The sequence below is a fragment of the Meleagris gallopavo genome, chromosome 4 (assembly GCF_000146605.3).
Source record: "Meleagris gallopavo isolate NT-WF06-2002-E0010 breed Aviagen turkey brand Nicholas breeding stock chromosome 4, Turkey_5.1, whole genome shotgun sequence".
NCBI lineage: Eukaryota > Metazoa > Chordata > Aves > Galliformes > Phasianidae > Meleagris > Meleagris gallopavo.
This window is the reverse complement of record NC_015014.2, coordinates 56,018,190-56,035,204: the sequence shown is the minus strand read 5'-3', so window position 1 is coordinate 56,035,204 and position 17,015 is coordinate 56,018,190. Positions and strand designations below refer to the sequence as shown.

General features: G+C 40.4%; 1 protein-coding gene across 13 annotated transcripts in view; it reads right to left on the bottom strand.

Moving 5' to 3' along the window:
- Positions 1-17,015, bottom strand: part of LDB2 (LIM domain binding 2) — a 202,975-nt gene that overhangs the window by 107,475 nt on the left and 78,485 nt on the right. Inside the window, exon 1 of one of the 13 annotated variants that reach the window (XM_019614943.2) lies at positions 16,201-16,410. The exons of the other annotated variants lie outside the window; for them this stretch is intronic. Coding sequence (XP_019470488.1) covers positions 16,201-16,261 — 61 coding nt within the window. The 5' untranslated portion in view covers positions 16,262-16,410. Of the gene's footprint in view, positions 1-16,200; positions 16,411-17,015 lie in introns of those variants that run through there. 13 annotated transcript variants of the gene reach the window in all.

Below are 17,015 nucleotides of genomic sequence, written 5' to 3'. Positions count from 1 at the left end.
ACCAAATTCATTTACATCTAAAAGCAAATCGGCACACACAGGAACTGGAGCACATGAGCAGCCCTCAGACAGTTGTTTGCTTATGATAATCATTTTCTTTATTTTTGTGGGCTGTACGCTTCCTCTCCTAGCCAGAGCCAAGGCACAACCGTGACAGATGCAGCTTCATACAGCCCATATAGCCTACTCTGATCAAACATCACTAAAAACAATTACAGCCATCTCTGCTTTCCATTTCTATTACTTCTGATGTTACTGAAATCCTAAAGTAATATTAAATTGTGCATTATTTACAGTTATAATTAAAAATGTGGATTAAATAACCTGAAAAAACAAGAATTCTATGCCAGAAATAAAAACCTAAACATGATAGCCTGAGTTCACTGAAGTTGCATGTTAATCTTTTCAAATATTTTAACTTAGAATATTTAACAGGAATATAGATATGCCTAAGAAAATACATAAGTATATATATATACTTGAAGAAATAAAAGTACACACCCAAAGATAATAAATCCATCCCATTATTGACAGCTAACATTTGAATTTGCTGGATTGCTTATTTTCAATGGCAAAGCTGAACTCACTTTCAGAGTGATAATTTCTAGGGTTAATTGTCATAGCTTCCGCCATGCAATCTTCTCCACCAGCTTTATTTTATCTGCCAGAGCACCAATATGCCACGATTAGCATAAATTAAACTAAATAAATTCGGCGGGTTACTATATTATTTTATGCTAATCCATTTATTTATTTATTTTTAAACATTTCAAGGTTAGGGATGGGTGAGCAGAGTGACGGCAATTCCTACCGGCATCTTGCTCACATTCAGCTCAGGGGAGGGCAGGGGGGGCTTAAAAACTTGGTGACTTTTTCTTTTCTCTTTCAGAAATGTTTAGAGGGAAAAACTCCGGTTTGAAAGATACAAACGGCTCTATCATTATACACTGACCTTTCACAGATATACCCACGTCACACTACTGCACAACTCAATAGCAAACAGCAAGAGAGCAAGACGCACCAAGCAAATCCGCCTGCACGATTCAGATGAGAGGCATTCGTGGTGTTAAAAATGATACAGAATCACTTCTTGTTGCTTCAGGTGATGTTGTTAACTCAGATTTTAAAACGAAGTTTGCACATCTGGAACAGCTGCCTCATGCCAGCTGCCCGTGCTGCGCTCACATGGCTTTCCGGTGAATCTGCTAACAACAAATGAAGCAGGCAACTGCAGGATGGGGCAGCGGGGGCTGAAGGTGGGATAACAGCCATGGGCATTACCATCTGGCCAGACTGGTGCCTCTCAGCACCCAGGCTGCTCTGAATGGAAATCTCAGAAGAGATGTGTTTACTTACAAGAATATGTGTAACGTGTTTATCACTGACTGAATCTCTCTCTGCAGGAGAAGATCTGACTCAAACCGCAGCTAACTAGTGTTTGATAAGACCCTAATTGTTCAAGGCAGGTATCTGTTCTTCACCCTATCTGTCAGCACAGCTTGTGCAAACACACTGTACCACATCATGTAAAAACTAAATGAGCAGAAAGATTCACCAAACACTTTAATTTGCTTCGTGCACATGACAGTACAGCACAGACATATGTGGATCTGGTTTGTCACGTGTGGAGCAATGTAAGAGCTGACAGGTATGGGAGCAGACCTTAATGCAAATGGGAAGCCAGGATGAGATTTCTGTAGGCGAGTTTTGATGGAGGAAGAGGGTGAATTTCTATTGCCCATTTATATGTAAGATGAGCTGAGACTCTTACCTCTGATCCAAAGAAGATGCAGGAGGAGTATCACCATGCAGATGCAGAAGAAAAGGCACAATCCCGATGTAGGGACAGAGCTAAAGACAGAGGTCCAACCAGGAACAGAAAAACTCAAGGCCAGACCCAGAATACATGGCTAAGACAAGTAAATGCAAATACTGAGAGCTTAGGCTTGGGAGAGGGCAAACTGATCACTTAAAGTAGGTTTGTGTATCTCTGCCACATTAACTGACAGCCATGGTATAATTTTAAGGTCTCCACGGCATCAGCCAGCCCACTTAGATGAAGTGTCAGAGCAGCAGAAGATCAACGCATATTCTATACATTCCACAATAGAAGAAAACAGATGAAGATCCCATCCAACAGCAATGTCCCACTGAGAACTTGCAAATTATTAAAAACTCACTGCAAACCAATTTTGTCAGCTGAGGAGCCCTGCCAGCAGACTGAATGGTTTTACCATGTCTTTTTCTCCTGTATGCCACCATGGCTCATGTTCATATGGTAGAAGGCAATCCTGAAAAGTACCTTTTGTCATCCAGAAGAATATGCCAGGCACTGATTCTAACCAAAGGTCCCTGGTTGGGATGTCAGAATAAACAGTGAGAAAAGGTTTGAGCCTCTATTCAGACACACTACTTTGGGGCTCACACATGCTGGATGTTGTGCCTCACACAGAGCTTTTATCTTGTGCTCCTTGGGCTGCTCCCTGCCTGGATCCAGCAGCAAGGTACGAGCTCTTTTCCTTGCTACGGTAGTGGGAACAGAGAGGTGTGCTTCTGTTAAGACTAAGGAAACCTTTCTGAGATTGGTACCAGTGTGATCAACACCTTGTGGGACCAGATCTTGGTGAATTACATGAAGACTGTTGTCAATAAACTGTTGACTATGAAAACCAGATCAAAAATACCTACGAGTTTAAAGCACTTGAAAAAAGGTCAGTTAAAAAAAATGCAGAAAGGGAGACACTGGATGCATTGTATCACATGCATTATAGTAGCTTTTCTTCATAATGATTTTCAAGATGATATCTTAAAGGATCAAAACCCAGAAGCATTAAGGAGGGTGTTAGACACTGAAAGCCATCAGAATTCCTTGTTCTTTCACTCTGAATACATTATTGTATCTTACTTTCTAATGCTGAAAATGGTTAGATTTTCAGATAAAAATTAGGAGAGGTTGAATTGCACTGCCTCTCTGGGTTCCTGTAATGTATGCATTTTGATAATGCTTTGTGTAAAGCATTCGGGAAGAAATCCATATATTTATGCAATTACTGGCAGCTTAGCTTCAGAAATGCTGTAATTTAACTGTTTAACAGTAAATTAAATTTACAGTTTATAATTTAAATAAATTGTTCTTTTAAATTCAAATACTAGTAAATAATGTTTGTATAATAGAAGGTTTAACAATGGTAGACTATTTCCACAACAGATAAAATTTACTCATTTCAGCTTCTATTTATGGCAAAACAACCTTGCAATAACAGAGATTGTTTCCAGCTATAAGTTTGGGTTAAAAACATTTAACTTTCATAGCAGAATCTTGTCAAATTGATGTACAGTAGCAGAGCATCATAAAATCTTATTCCAAATTGTAAACTGAAACATAAAAAAATTAACATTATATACTAAGAAAGATAGGTTGAAACAACTGCTGTATAGTTTGAAAGTTGAAGCACAGCTTAAAAATTTGATTCCGTTGAATAAATTAAAACAAAAATCCTAACGCTGTTAGACATTTCTAAAAGAATAAAGAAGTACTTAGGTTCTATCTCTGCCAGATTCAGGATGCTTTCTGCTAACAAACCTCACTACCCTATCACGCTGCTCTGCCTTTCATCCTCTAGGGTTTGCAGAGGCAGATGAGTTTGCAAGATAAAGGCCCTCATGTTAAAAATTCATGGGAAAGGTCATGTTTCTACCATTTCTGAAGTGCTGAGCAGATCAATGGAATGCAAGAAACAACATGAGAGGACAGCAGAAATGATTTACTGCTGACTGGCACTCTTGGAAGCAGCAGTGGAGAACACAGATTGCCACCACTGCACAGCTTTGGGCAACCTCTGTATGGTGGGCACACTTTAAAGGCCCCAGTCAGCCATTCTCATCACAGAAAATAAAGAAAGGAAATATTGGGCCATACACCTCCTGCCTGATCTGATGCTGTAAACACCAAACCATTCCAAATCCCTCTCCAGCCTGGAGCTGCAGGCTGTGCTGTTAAGGCTAGTCTCAATGGGAGCTCTCCTCCTTGGATCAAATCCCCTAGGTGTATCCAGCACTACCTGAGCCTGCATTTCAGTGGCCAACAACATGAAAGCCAGAGCAATGCAAGGATTGACTCACACAACCATGATTATCCTTTCAATACTATTTCTTTCATCTATATCAGAGCGTCTTAGTTTGCTTCCTATTTTATCAGCCTCCCATGGATCAAAATTAACTCCCATTCCTAATTTTTTGCCCTACAGCTGAGCAGTTCATGACAGATGCACTATATCTTAAACATGACATGTGCTGTAGAACAAGAATGGCTGTTCAAGGGAATTCTGTGATTCTCTGATTTCACCCTACTGAGGATGGCAGTTCCCGTCAGTCTTTCAGCAGCAGCTCTGCTACCACCCTGGTGCTTTCAAAGTCAGCCACGCAACAGGTAGCTCTTTCAGAACTTTGTTGTGTCCAGGCATCTGCAGGACTAAACGTGATCTAAACTCATAGCTTGGTACCATTCAAAAGCTCACCACAAAACACAACACATTTACTGATTATTTGGAAGTGTATATCCTAACAGTATGAAAGCTTTGAATACTTTTTTTCTGAGATTTTTCTCTTTATCTTTAGTCAAGGAGTTTAGAAAATACATTTTCAAAACAATTTCTACTACATACTGTTGTGTATTCTTCTGAAGAATACATCAGCTATCCTAACTCATGTTTAATAATACTGCATTCAGCAACAGATAATCCCACTGAAGTTGATGCAAGATTAGGCACCAGCTAATAGGAGAGCACAGGGTCAGCAGAGCCTGACTCTTAGCACTTGGACACCCAGCCAGCATCTCAACCTCACTAGGAACCCAGACTGCTTTACAGATGGAATATGCAGTGACCCATCACTCAGTCTGAGCCTTCCTCACGGATCTTATATCAGGGTGTCACCTGCACATGATACATAATAAGACTATGGCAAAGAAGGCAAATTTGCAACCACCACTGAAAATACGTGGCAGTCTTCTAAACCTAGGGACAGTCTCACTATTAAAAGCAAACTGAGCACAAGTCCTTGAGCTGTTCTAACTCAGTGACAGCCATCTCAATCTTTCTATGAGAAGCTGTGGTTTATTTAAGAAGGCTCTGTTTTGTCTGTACCACCTCCTTCAATTTAAATTCAGATTTAAAAAAACAACAATAATTATTAAAATGGATGGTTCACTGAAAATGCAAAGTGTATCAAAAGTATATTAGTAAAATGTGTAAGTCAGAAGCATTCCCTTATTTGTTTTAGAAATGACTGCAGTTGACCCCCCTGTTTCCTGATGCCCCCCTGAGCCTCACCAAGCTCTCATCACGCTGCTGAACCGCTCTGCACATCTCTCTCTGCCAGGGGAACATTCCCTGCAGATTCAGCTGTAGGTTAGGGGGATTTTAAGTCAACTGAATCTCCAGCTGGTCATGTACGCAATGGATGAAATAGTGCTTGTTTTCCAAGTGCTGCAGGGAAACATGAATTTGTTCTTGTATTTGTTTTCTCCAGAATTTAGAAATAAATCTGACCAACAGTTCCTTCTCAAGTTCTGAATGAAGCTAAACCCTGCACTAAGCTATAAAGGAATATAAAAGATCCACTTCCTCCAAGGCCGGATAAAAAATGCCATCAGAATAAACAAAAGAATAGTACTGCTTGTCCACCTTGTCAGTCTTCATGGAACCATAGAATCATAAAATCATTAAGGCTGGAAAAAAACACTAAGATCACCTGGTCCAACCATAAGCCCCCCCCCACCATACCCACTGAACACGTCCCTCAGTGCCACATTTCCACGTTTCTTGAACACCTCCAGGGATGGTGACTCCACCACCAACCTGGGCAGCCTGTGCCAAGGCATCACCACTCTTCCTGAGGAGAAATTTTTCCTAATACCCAACCTGAACCTTCCCTGGTGCAACTTAAAGCCATTACCTCTCATCATTCCTGCCATGCATTTAGAAATAACAAACGCTTTCATAGAGCACTTCTGCGATGCCTTTATTTACCTGGTTCTTTACATTTCCAGCTAAGGCTCAGCTTTGCCATAAAGGCATCTCACTTGGTTTCGCAAGGACATAAAAACTGCAAAGACAGGCAGGAGCTGCAGCACAAGACCTGGGCAGCAGTCTGCACATAGCAATCAGCAATCAGAAGTCATTTTGCATTCAGGTGATCCCAATGTAAGCACAAAACAATAGCGCTCACAAGAAATCAAATGAAGAGGGGGAAAATCCAGCTGCCATGCTGGGGAACCTGCTGGCAGGGAGGGACGTGCCACTGCCGTAAAGATCAACCAGGGCAGCTCTCATCCAGCTTTACAGCTGTGTCCCAGAAACCTGGAACCATGCCACTGCCTTACATCCACCCAGTGGAGACAGTGCCTGCTGTTATCATGGTGGCCTGAGTTCTGACCATGTTCAGCACAAATGCACCAGTGCCTGAGCATGGTATATTCCCTGATAGTGCCTAACACAAAGGATCAGCCGTGGTCAAAGAGCGGGATTCGAAGAAGTTCTGTAAGAATATTGTTTTACAGCTCCCTGTTTTCATGCAGTGAGTGGACACAGGAAAAGCAGACTGTGTGGGGGGGAAAATTTACAAATCTTTGCAAAAAAAAACCAAAGCTGCATAATCTGCTGTATTTCAGTTGGTCTTTATCCGCAAAATCCCAGATCTTTGTTTAAGCTACAAACGGACTATAAAATCAGCTCGCTGGCCTCTCTCCTTATTATCCACATCCCTGCACAAATCAAATGAAGCTTTTGCTGTAAAGCTGATAAAAAACACCGCGCACATGAGCAAGCTGATGTATTTAAAAAGTGGTTATCATTTCTAATCCTTTCCTCTCTCTCCAGGGAATATCATCTTTCCAAGGAACACACAAAACTCCACCACTGAGCACACATCAGCACTTACACTTGTTTTGATTAGGGATTTTCTAAAATAACAATGATCGAAGTACTCCAGCGTTATCATTGATTTTTAGCACCTAGGGACCCAGTGTGACAGTCGTGCAATTGTTTAAAATCAGTGAATAGCCAAGACCGGTTCCGACAAATATTTGCAATTCTATAATCTATTTTAGAGACCTTGTGAAATGAACTGTGGTGCCTGGGTGACAGAGTGGAGATGGTTCTGGCATTTCTTTGTATATAACCCATGTCCCCATGTGTAACCCAGAACAAGAAATGGTCACAGATGATAACTGTCTTTGCTGTCCCAGCAAGGCAGTGGGACCTGGGTGGGATTTGGGTTCTTGGCTGAGATTCTATCCAGTTCCAGCTCCCTGCAAACAAAGCCATTTTTATTACCTAATTCAGACCTACCCAAATGAGTTCTCCTCAGCCACTCAGCTATCAGGCTTAGATTCAGGAATGAGAGACTCATACTAGAACTAGTCTTGCAACTTACCTGAAGCCAATCAGTAAGAGCAATGGAAAACAAATGTTAGATCAGATTCAGGCCCCACCCACTACAATTCCCTCTTTTAAAGGAGGACTTCTCCCATCACAGAATGAAACTTCTCTCAAAAGCTTAAATCATCAGTACTCCCTTATTTCAACTCAATTTGCTACACACTGGAGGCAAGTACTAGAAAGTTACACTGACAACTCAGTAATGCAGAGAGGGAGGTTTCAATGTCCCTCTTCACACTGTGGACATTGAAATTTTGGCCCTGGCTTTAAAAATAAAAATACAAGTAAGTTATGAGTTTAATCTCTTGAAAATACACATGTACACATGTGCAAAGAGTAAGAAAGAAAAGTACAGCAGTTAAAATACTACACAGATGTCTGATTGCTGCATGGAAGCTCCTTCACTACGGGCACAACCAGTCCTCCACTCAGAGCTGAGGCTCCTGGGTGAGAAGAATGTGAGCAATTCACTTTGTGCATGATTTTCAGTACATGCTACATGCAAAATGCACCCTGCTATTCATCTTCTACTAATTTAGCATGTATTAAGAACTCCTCTAGGTACACAAAGACAGCACACAGCCTACATGCTGTTTAGTAGTGGGAAGGCACTGTGCCCTCCCTGCCAGCCAGCAGCTGATCTTGGGGACAGCAAAGGGCAGAAAACAGAGATGAGCCCACAAAAGCATTTAGTCTTTGCAAATCTGTAAGTGTTGGTAAATAAGAACAGCCCTTCAGAAGTAGCCACAGAAGTCTGGAAATGATGAAATATCGAAATAAAATGTACTTTATTAATCAAAGCCATTTGTATCTGTAGAACATTGTCCTGGAAACAGGGTCCCCTGTTTCAATTTTCTCTGAGCCTGTTGCCACTTTTGGATATTAGAAAATATAAAGCAAAGACTCAGGCCTGGTTTGTTTCTGAAGCAGCACAGCTAGCTGTTTGAGAAAACTCAGCTTAATTGAAGATAAATATGTATTTTAAACAACCAGAAACAAACGTGACATTCAGGAAGGAGTAAACCCTGCATTCCAGTCAATTCTGCTCTCTTTTGCTAAAAGAAGCTGTCAATTTCCTTTTTACTATTTGACAATTTCTGTTAAGTGAATAATCAGATAACACAAAAACAGAAGTAACACCTGCTTAGCCTGACATGAGCACAGAGGGGAACGATACCCAGCCTTTACCAGCTGCCCTCTGGTGCCTGTGGAAACACAGCACGGCAATTCCCACCCTGTTAGGCCAATTTTCACTGGACTTCTGTCAGCTGAATGGTTGATAAAAGTCGTCCCGACAACCAAGTACTGCAAAGTGCAAGATACAGAAAATAGAGAATGTATGTAAGCTCAATCTGCCTGAATGACAGACCTTCCTCCTCACTGTCTAGTTTTTTGTTACTGTTTTTGACAACTAGATATATTCTATTTTCAATAGAGTTCAAAGTCCAGGCCCTATCTATATGGCATTTTTAATTCACATCTACACAAATGTCATGGTATTTCTCTAGGGGAAAAAGTGTAGAAGTTCATCTTTGTGCCAGCTAATAAAATTATTGTATAATTTATTCAATTACATTTCCTTAGCCATATATATATGGATACCTACCAGTTACAAGACAGATGACAGACGGAGACAAGATGATGCGGTCTATAAAGATTGTCACTACTACCTAAAAAGATATGAATGAAAGAGCATACGGAAGATCTTCAGTCTTTCACAAGGACCTAGCAGGTTACCTCTCCTTTTCAAAATGAGACAGCTATGGATCATGAACAGTTTAACCTCACAAATTCAATGCACAATTGCCACGTGGTTGAAAAAGCACTGCCCTTTTCTATTAGATGTTTAATTATTCTCTGCCTCTGAGAAGCTTTCTTATCTGTAAGAGCTGTGGAAATAAAGACCAAAGTTATCCTGTGTTAAAAATATGCTTAGTGAAAGTACTGGTCACGTGCATGACTAGCTTGTTCAGCACCACAGGTTTGTTCTCAGTCTGCCTTGATATTGAAGTCTGCATTCAAGTGCAGCAGTGGCAATGCCACTAACCTCACCACATCTCCTCTATGCATGTGGCATCTTCCTCCTCTGTGTGCCTTCGGCAGTCCTCCCCTCAACCACATCAGTAACTTCAAGTATCTGTCACTGACTCTTGTGGAAACATCATGTTTAGAACAGGCAGTAAAGAAACCAATCCTACCTGAATTAACATTCACATCTGAGTGGACAATAATAAGATTCTTTGCCAGCTGCATCCTTTAGACCTTTTCTGCTTGTTGAAGTGTATCTTCAGTCACAAATAAGAGCAACAGTCAGCATCTTTATTTAGTGCATGCAATACATTGCACAGTATAACCTGCAGTGCTTTGTTTGTGAATTAAAGAAGAAAAGTCTTGCTCCAAAAAGTATGTTAGAGCACAGAGTCCCAGAACAACTACTGGCCAGGAATCACTGGGTACAGAAATGTTCACCTACAAGATGATAAAAGTGGCAGAGACAAAATAAATGAGTGCATGATAATTTTCTTCATAAAAACAAGAGGTTATATGATAAAAGCTGGCAAAGGCTGTGTACTGAAAAGGAAACTGTCTTTTCACCACTGATAATGTGATGCAGTCAGATGTGCTGTAGAAGATGAGAATTAACTTGCAATGTTTTATTACCTTTGATTTTTAGCTCTGCGCTACATAAAATTAATTTGTTTTTTGCTGTAGAAAACACAGGATTAATGATGCCAAACTGGAAGAGAGACTTTTGGCTATGCAAGTTCTATGAATTCTTCTTACAACTCAAGCAACACTTACAGCAAAAGAAAAATAACAGCTTTGTGTTGCACAGTGATATAAAACTCCCAAGAGGTCCCGTTTAGATCATGGATGCTTTCCAGCTTTTGGTTACAGAGACCTCATTGACTTTGATCTTAAAATCAGATTGGATCTCTTAGAATAATAAGTAACTTGGCGTGGTATTTGGCAATTTTACTGATCCTGAGAAAAGAGCTGTTCCCAAGGTATTTCAGTGCTTTCACTCCAAAATCAGGCAAAATGTGGCCAAGGTGACAACAGCGTAGGAATAATTTAAGTAAATACTAGTAAAAGAAGAGATGAGCCACAGAAATAATTTTGTAACCAGGCAGCATCTTGTCCAAAGCTTTACAAAGGTTGATCAAAAGAAAACTTTTGATTTTGTAGTGAAAATTCAGGAGCTATAGCTCAGAGGATTTGGTTTTTCTTCTTAGCATCTACATACTAGATGCATACTAGAGCGAGACAATTCATCTTGGACTCGTTATCTCAGAGCTTTTAGAATAATACTCATCCAGCTCACTGTATCACCCTTCACCAGAGTTAATAGCTCAGAGCCCTCAAGAATGACATGAAGAAAAAATCCATCTTGATGTTTACTTAAAACACAATGGTCTGTGGAGGACCAAGGTTTTGCTGAGGTTCTTTGCACATCTGTTATAAGCCAATTATTCAGCCTCAAGTACATCCTAGTAATGAACACAGAAAATAATTATTTGAAATTTGTTCTTCTCTAAACTCCTACATTGCCTACCCATCAGAACCCCTCACTCTTCCTGTATCAATGAGTGCTCCTTGGGGTCCCATGCCCTGTAGAAGGACCCCACTGGCTATGGGAAGAGGGCCACAAGTGGCTGGTAATAGAGACTGGAGGAGCTCAGGTGTCCAAGCATTGCAGACATGACAATAGGTAAAAATAGGGGCATTTAGATTGGATATAAGGAAAAAGTGTTTTCATGATAAGGGTATGGAAGCACTGGCACAGGTTGCCCAGAGAGATAGTAGCTGCCCCGTCTCTAGAGACATAAAAGGTGAAGCTGGACGGGGCTCTGAACACCTGATCCAGCTGTGGGTGTCCCTGTTCACTGCAAGGGATTTGGACTACATGGCCTTTAAGGGTTCCTTCCATCTCGCATGATTCTCTGATAAAGCTGCTCCCAACTGAATTTTGTGTCATATTTGTAAATCGAGACATTTTCTTGGACTCTAAAATGTGGCATCCTTCTAAATCCAAATGAAGATTTCCTACCTACAGAAATGTAACAGAGATGAATGCCTGTGTCCCTTTGAACTTCAATAGCAGTTTCGCCAAATTTCAAAGGAAATCAAGTGATCTTCAAGTTCAGCATAGGAAAGCACTGCTGTTTGGATACAGAAGGAAGGGCTTAACTGAATCATGTAGGAGGTTTCTTTCTTTGACAAAAATTAGAAAAACAAACAAATAAACAAAAAACCCTCCACAAAACTAGACACATCCAGCCACCTTTTAACAGATGGCTCTGCTGGGTGGGATGACACCGTGAAGTGGTGCTTCCAAAGCATTTCAAGGATCCTTGTAGCTGTAAGTGTGAAAGCAGGTGGGAAGGGGAAGAAGGATTTGCGTAGAAGTTTCTGAATAGGAAAAACTGCAGGGTGCTTCCATACAGCTCAGCTTCCCATCCCCATGGGAGTTAGGCAGCCCCAGATGCTGCAGAGAGGCACTCTGGGGTGTCAGGTGTGTGACACATTTTTGGGGCTGTCCAGGGTGATGCAGCAGGTCAAGCCTCTCCTGCCCTCTCCCACTTCCATGTTCTCACACTATGCACAAGGTCAGGATGTGAAAGCATGTGAGCAAGCTGGGTACTCAACCGCCAGTCAAGGACAAAAAAGAATAGACTACTTAAGATGTCACAATAAGCAATAGCAAAGAAAGACTTTGCAAAACCACTACCTCCCCCCATCCATCTTTTGCTTTAGATAGAAAATTGGACTTTTCTCCTTGGCAGCATGTCTAGAGCACTGGGTGGAGGATTCTGGTGAGCAATACCTTTAGCAAAGTGTCTTATGACCTTTCAGCCATCCTAATTTTCATTGCACTCTTGGCAATGGATAATATTGGGTTCATTTCAAATAAAAGGATGCTCTCATGTGGTCTGTGGGAAAACAAATAAGAGCTTGAGTCACTCCTGACATGTCTTGAGGAATTCAAGGCATCAGATTTAATAGTCTATATTAAATGTATTATCCCTGACATAACTTCTGGCAGTTCTGAAGCGCCTGAGAAAATACTGTGGATTGGAAACTTGAGAAAGATCATCTTTAGTGCCACTGCAATTGTAAATAGTAATGATGGCAGACAGATGAAAGCTTCTGTGCTGTTTTGAAAGAGAAATACATTACAGAAATCATAAAAGCATCTTCAGTGACAGCAAAGGAATCTATACAAAAGCACTGTAAGAATAAACAGGATATTAGATGAGATTCATTATTGCTATCTTTGTAGATGTCTATATTTAAGCTTGTTAAGAAATAGGATAAAACTGACTTGCTATTCTCAGTAAGCACCAGGCATCTAAGATCTCAAACGGAAAGTTAGATTTCATCTGGAGGAAGAGAAAGAAAAAATGCAATTTTTAAAAAAGGTTTCCACTGATCTAGGTCTGTCAACAGCTTTTAGCAGTGCCACAAAACAAGTCTGAGCTACATTTGAAATACCAAAGAAAGGGAGAAACTTTCCTTTGAGGATGTGTAACCATTCTCCTATCATTCAAGGAAACTACTATACTTTGTCTCACATCATCCAAGGAAACTTTGCATGTTTTGTTAAAAGATTCTTGTGTTATCTGCCATCTCTGCAACATGAACCACATCTCTGCCAAGCCTGGAAAATATGTGAGGAATTAAAAAGTTGGTATCTGTTGTTCTACCTTACAATTTTAACAAAGTTAGGAGGAAAGAAAATGTGCCATGCTCTCAATTTGTATTGAAGCAGGCAGTTTTTGCCATTTATGTAGCAATGGGCAGAACTCATCCAATTACAGGCAACTAAGTATGGCATAAATTAAAATATAATAATAGAGATAAGAAAATGGAAAAAGAGATTGACAGTTTGTCCAGAGGGAATCTGAGAAGGAGCTGCTTACTTCAGTCCAGAATATACAAAACTGTGTTAAATTTACAAGTCAATATTGTGAAGGAGAGTGCTGTGGCTCTGCCATGAATTAACGAGCAGATTGTTTTTCTTAAAAAGATACAGAGTTGGCTGGACACTAGTTTAACAAGGTAATTATCAAATGAAAAAGAACCACTGTGCTGCTGTGAACCTGCACAAAGACTCCTATGATTACTGTTGTTGTGGCCTATCTTTGTTTTAAAAGAATGACGTATTTCAGTATTTTTGCATAAAGTATGTTCCGCAATGATGCTCGAAATAGTAGATTTACTCATATGTAATCAATCAAATACTATCTTTCCTAGACTGCTTTTTGAATAGGAAGGCTGTATATGCATGACATTTCACCAAGTCTGTTGTACAAGTAACACTGGAACATTAATAATTATGTTATGAAAAGAAAAAGTTAACGCTTCATGAATAAGTTTCATAAACGGTGAGACTCTGAATACACAGCACAGCACTGTTTTAAAGATAATTCTCTTCCTCAAATGGCTGTAGACAATGGCAACCCCATGTATATGGGCTTGAGAAGATTACATGAACGCCGATAGAAATGACAGTAAGCACTCTCTATCTCTGAAAAATCTCCTCATTTCCCCCTTTGTATCATCGTTACACAGGTTGAGACTCATGAGTATAAATCAAAAGCAGCTTTGCTCAAGCACTGTTGACTTGAAATTTTTATAATTAGTTTACTGGGATGTTATTTTCTCACTGCATCATTTATAACTAAACTGACTTGAAGTATCACACAGTGCATTTCAAAAACTAAAATATAAAGTAAAATAGTAATAAAAATCAGATATAACTATGATTGTACAAAGAAAAAAGAAAGACAAGAAGAGCTGAAGAGCTGGCAACTGTGAGAATGAAAATCAGATGATATGCACATGAAAAGCTGAATATGCTACATATGCTATCATATGTGGTGGTCTGATTCAGGATTCCAGCAGTATTTTTTTTCCTAAGATTTAAAGCATTTCAGAATTTTGTGGCAAAGGACTCACGGTTGTTCCTTTCAATCCTACTTTCACTCCAAATTCAAAGCAAGCAGAAGAAATACAGTTTATATCCTATCGACAGGTCTAAAGAAATGTGCCACATTCTGTTGAGTCAATGTATCAGTTTCAAAGGGACAAGTTATAAAAGCTGTGAAATTGCAATAACCCTGATTTAAAAAAGAAGTGACGGAAGTGGAATACTTAATTAGAAAAACACGAAAGCCATAAAACTCTCACGTCAATATTGCCTCATTACAGCCTTGCTTAAAAATGGCTTTAGCATGCTCCTATAAATAAAAACTACAAATATTTTATTGTCTCTGTGTACTAACTAGCAGTTTCAGTAGACTCTAATGTCTGTAAGCAGTGTTACAACTTAAACAGAACTGAATGACTACCTCATGCTCCACTGTTTATACAAGCAAAACTGACACTGTCTTCCTTTTTAGATAAGGCTGGGTCAGTGGCAGTTCTGTAGTGACAGAAGCAAGGTGCACTAGAGATGGCAAGATCCAGAGCATGCTCTATTCCATGTGCTTGTGTCACAGCTTTCACTGAGCACTTCCACTCCAAATTGATGCTGCACTAGCAAATGTGGTCCCCATGGACATTGCTTTCATTCTAAATACTTTCTTGTGTACTGCAGTGAAGCTGGGCTGACAAATACACAGAGCAAGATGACCAGGTCAGCATTCCTCAGTTCAGGATAGCAGTGACTTGCCAAAGACTGGCAGGCATTGATCCTAATTCTTGTAGTTGCAGCCAAAACTTCACTGAGAGCTAATGTTGTACTGCACTGTGCTCAGATGCCAGTGGATGTGCAAATGGAAGCTGACAGCACAATCTCAATTCTGCTTCCTTGTGCATCTGTTTTGCAGTAATGCAGACTGTAACTACATGATCACAAATATTTGCAGAAATGAATTTAGTAATACACGGATTTACCACAATTTAGATTTATGTGTGCATTTCTACACTCGAGAGGCACATACAGGTATATTAATACTAACTTGGAGTCACAGCAGTCCATAATATTTTTCTGGCATTTTGGTTACATTATTTTGAAAAAGTTAATGCCAAAAGCAGTTAGATTTGTATCTGTTATAGCTGAGTTCTACACTGTAGAATCACAACATCAGATTCTAAATGGGATTTGTACCTTTGTTATTCTTGAACAAAATTGATGGGGGAAAAGAAACTTCAGAAGGTGGCATTTAGGGCTTCAAGGCATGATCCCATTTCCTGAGTGATGGGGTTTCCCCATGGCACCCCAGGTCTGTCAGCTGTGGCCAACTGTTTGACCTAGCATGGAGAAGTAGCTTTGAAGCAGAAAACCCAGTGACTGCAGAGCCTTGATCCTCATGTGCACCAGGGAGCACCAGCAGCACTAGAGAAGCAGACATAGCTGAAGAGCAAGGCTGCAGACCTGACCAAGGCTACAAGAGGGCTGGAGGCAGCTTGATCAGTAGTATACCTTCACAGCTCTAAAAGAAGAAAATTAAACAGGTGTTTGGGAAAGAGGAATTGCCAGCAGAGCAGAGAAGAGCATTACTTCAGCAAGAACAGAGCTGGAAATGTAGAACAGACAATTCCCATAACTAACATGCTTCTTTTAAAAGCAGAGTAGAAGAGAGAAGGGTTACTGACTACAAATTATAGCAAAAGTTAAAAACAAACAAAAAAACCCCACAGACACAAAGCCCACCTTTATTACCTACAGTGCCAGATACAGCGTCTGGCAGGACGCCTAATGAACTTATTATCACAAAAGGAATAGTCCTCATAAGGCCAAATTCACACTCACGTTTTGGCTCAGTTGAGAAGGGCTCTTCTGAAGGCACTAACCAAATCATCCCATTTTCCATGTCTTGCTCTGCTCTGCAGAGTGATCTCTGAGCTCACAAACTGAATGCTTGCACAAGGGAGGAATCAGATGGCCTCCACAAGCGCACCTAATGCATGCCAGCCATTAACAGGCATTTAGTTCACTCAGCTGGACTGGATCTAGTCCAAAGGGAACCTCTGCAAAACATGTTCGGCGTGGACATCATGTTGTCAACACCAGCTGTTTTGCTCTACAGCTCTTCGCCTACTGCGCGGCACTACTTACTAATGCAGATACAGCCTCCAGCTACTAGCACATAGATTGCAGCCTTGAATCAACAAGCTGCCCCTCCGTGTGCTGACAGCACGGCCTCTGCCTCGCTGGACTGGTTGAAGGTGCTGAATCACTGCGTTGGAATGCCTGGTCCAGAATTTTCCCTTCCCCTTGCTCAAATACCTTTCCTCCAACATAATGCAGCTTTCAAGTTGTACACAAGTTCACATCAGGGGCTGAGCACATTTTAATGAGCTGACTCAAACCCTTTCTTCAGTATAAGATATCCTCTAGTTTCATTTTCAGTCTAAATCTAACCCATTCAACTGATTTAGTTGTATATGCATGATGAAGAAAAGCAGAATACTGAATAGAAGCAGTCTGGAAAGAACAGATGCTCCTTTATTTTCCAACTTGATATTGTTTGGTGCAAGGCCACATTTTGGTACAGCATCTCTTTCGACTGAAATTTCTTTTTTTCCTCTCTTCTCCTCCTCTTCTCTCCTTCCCTTCTTCTTTTT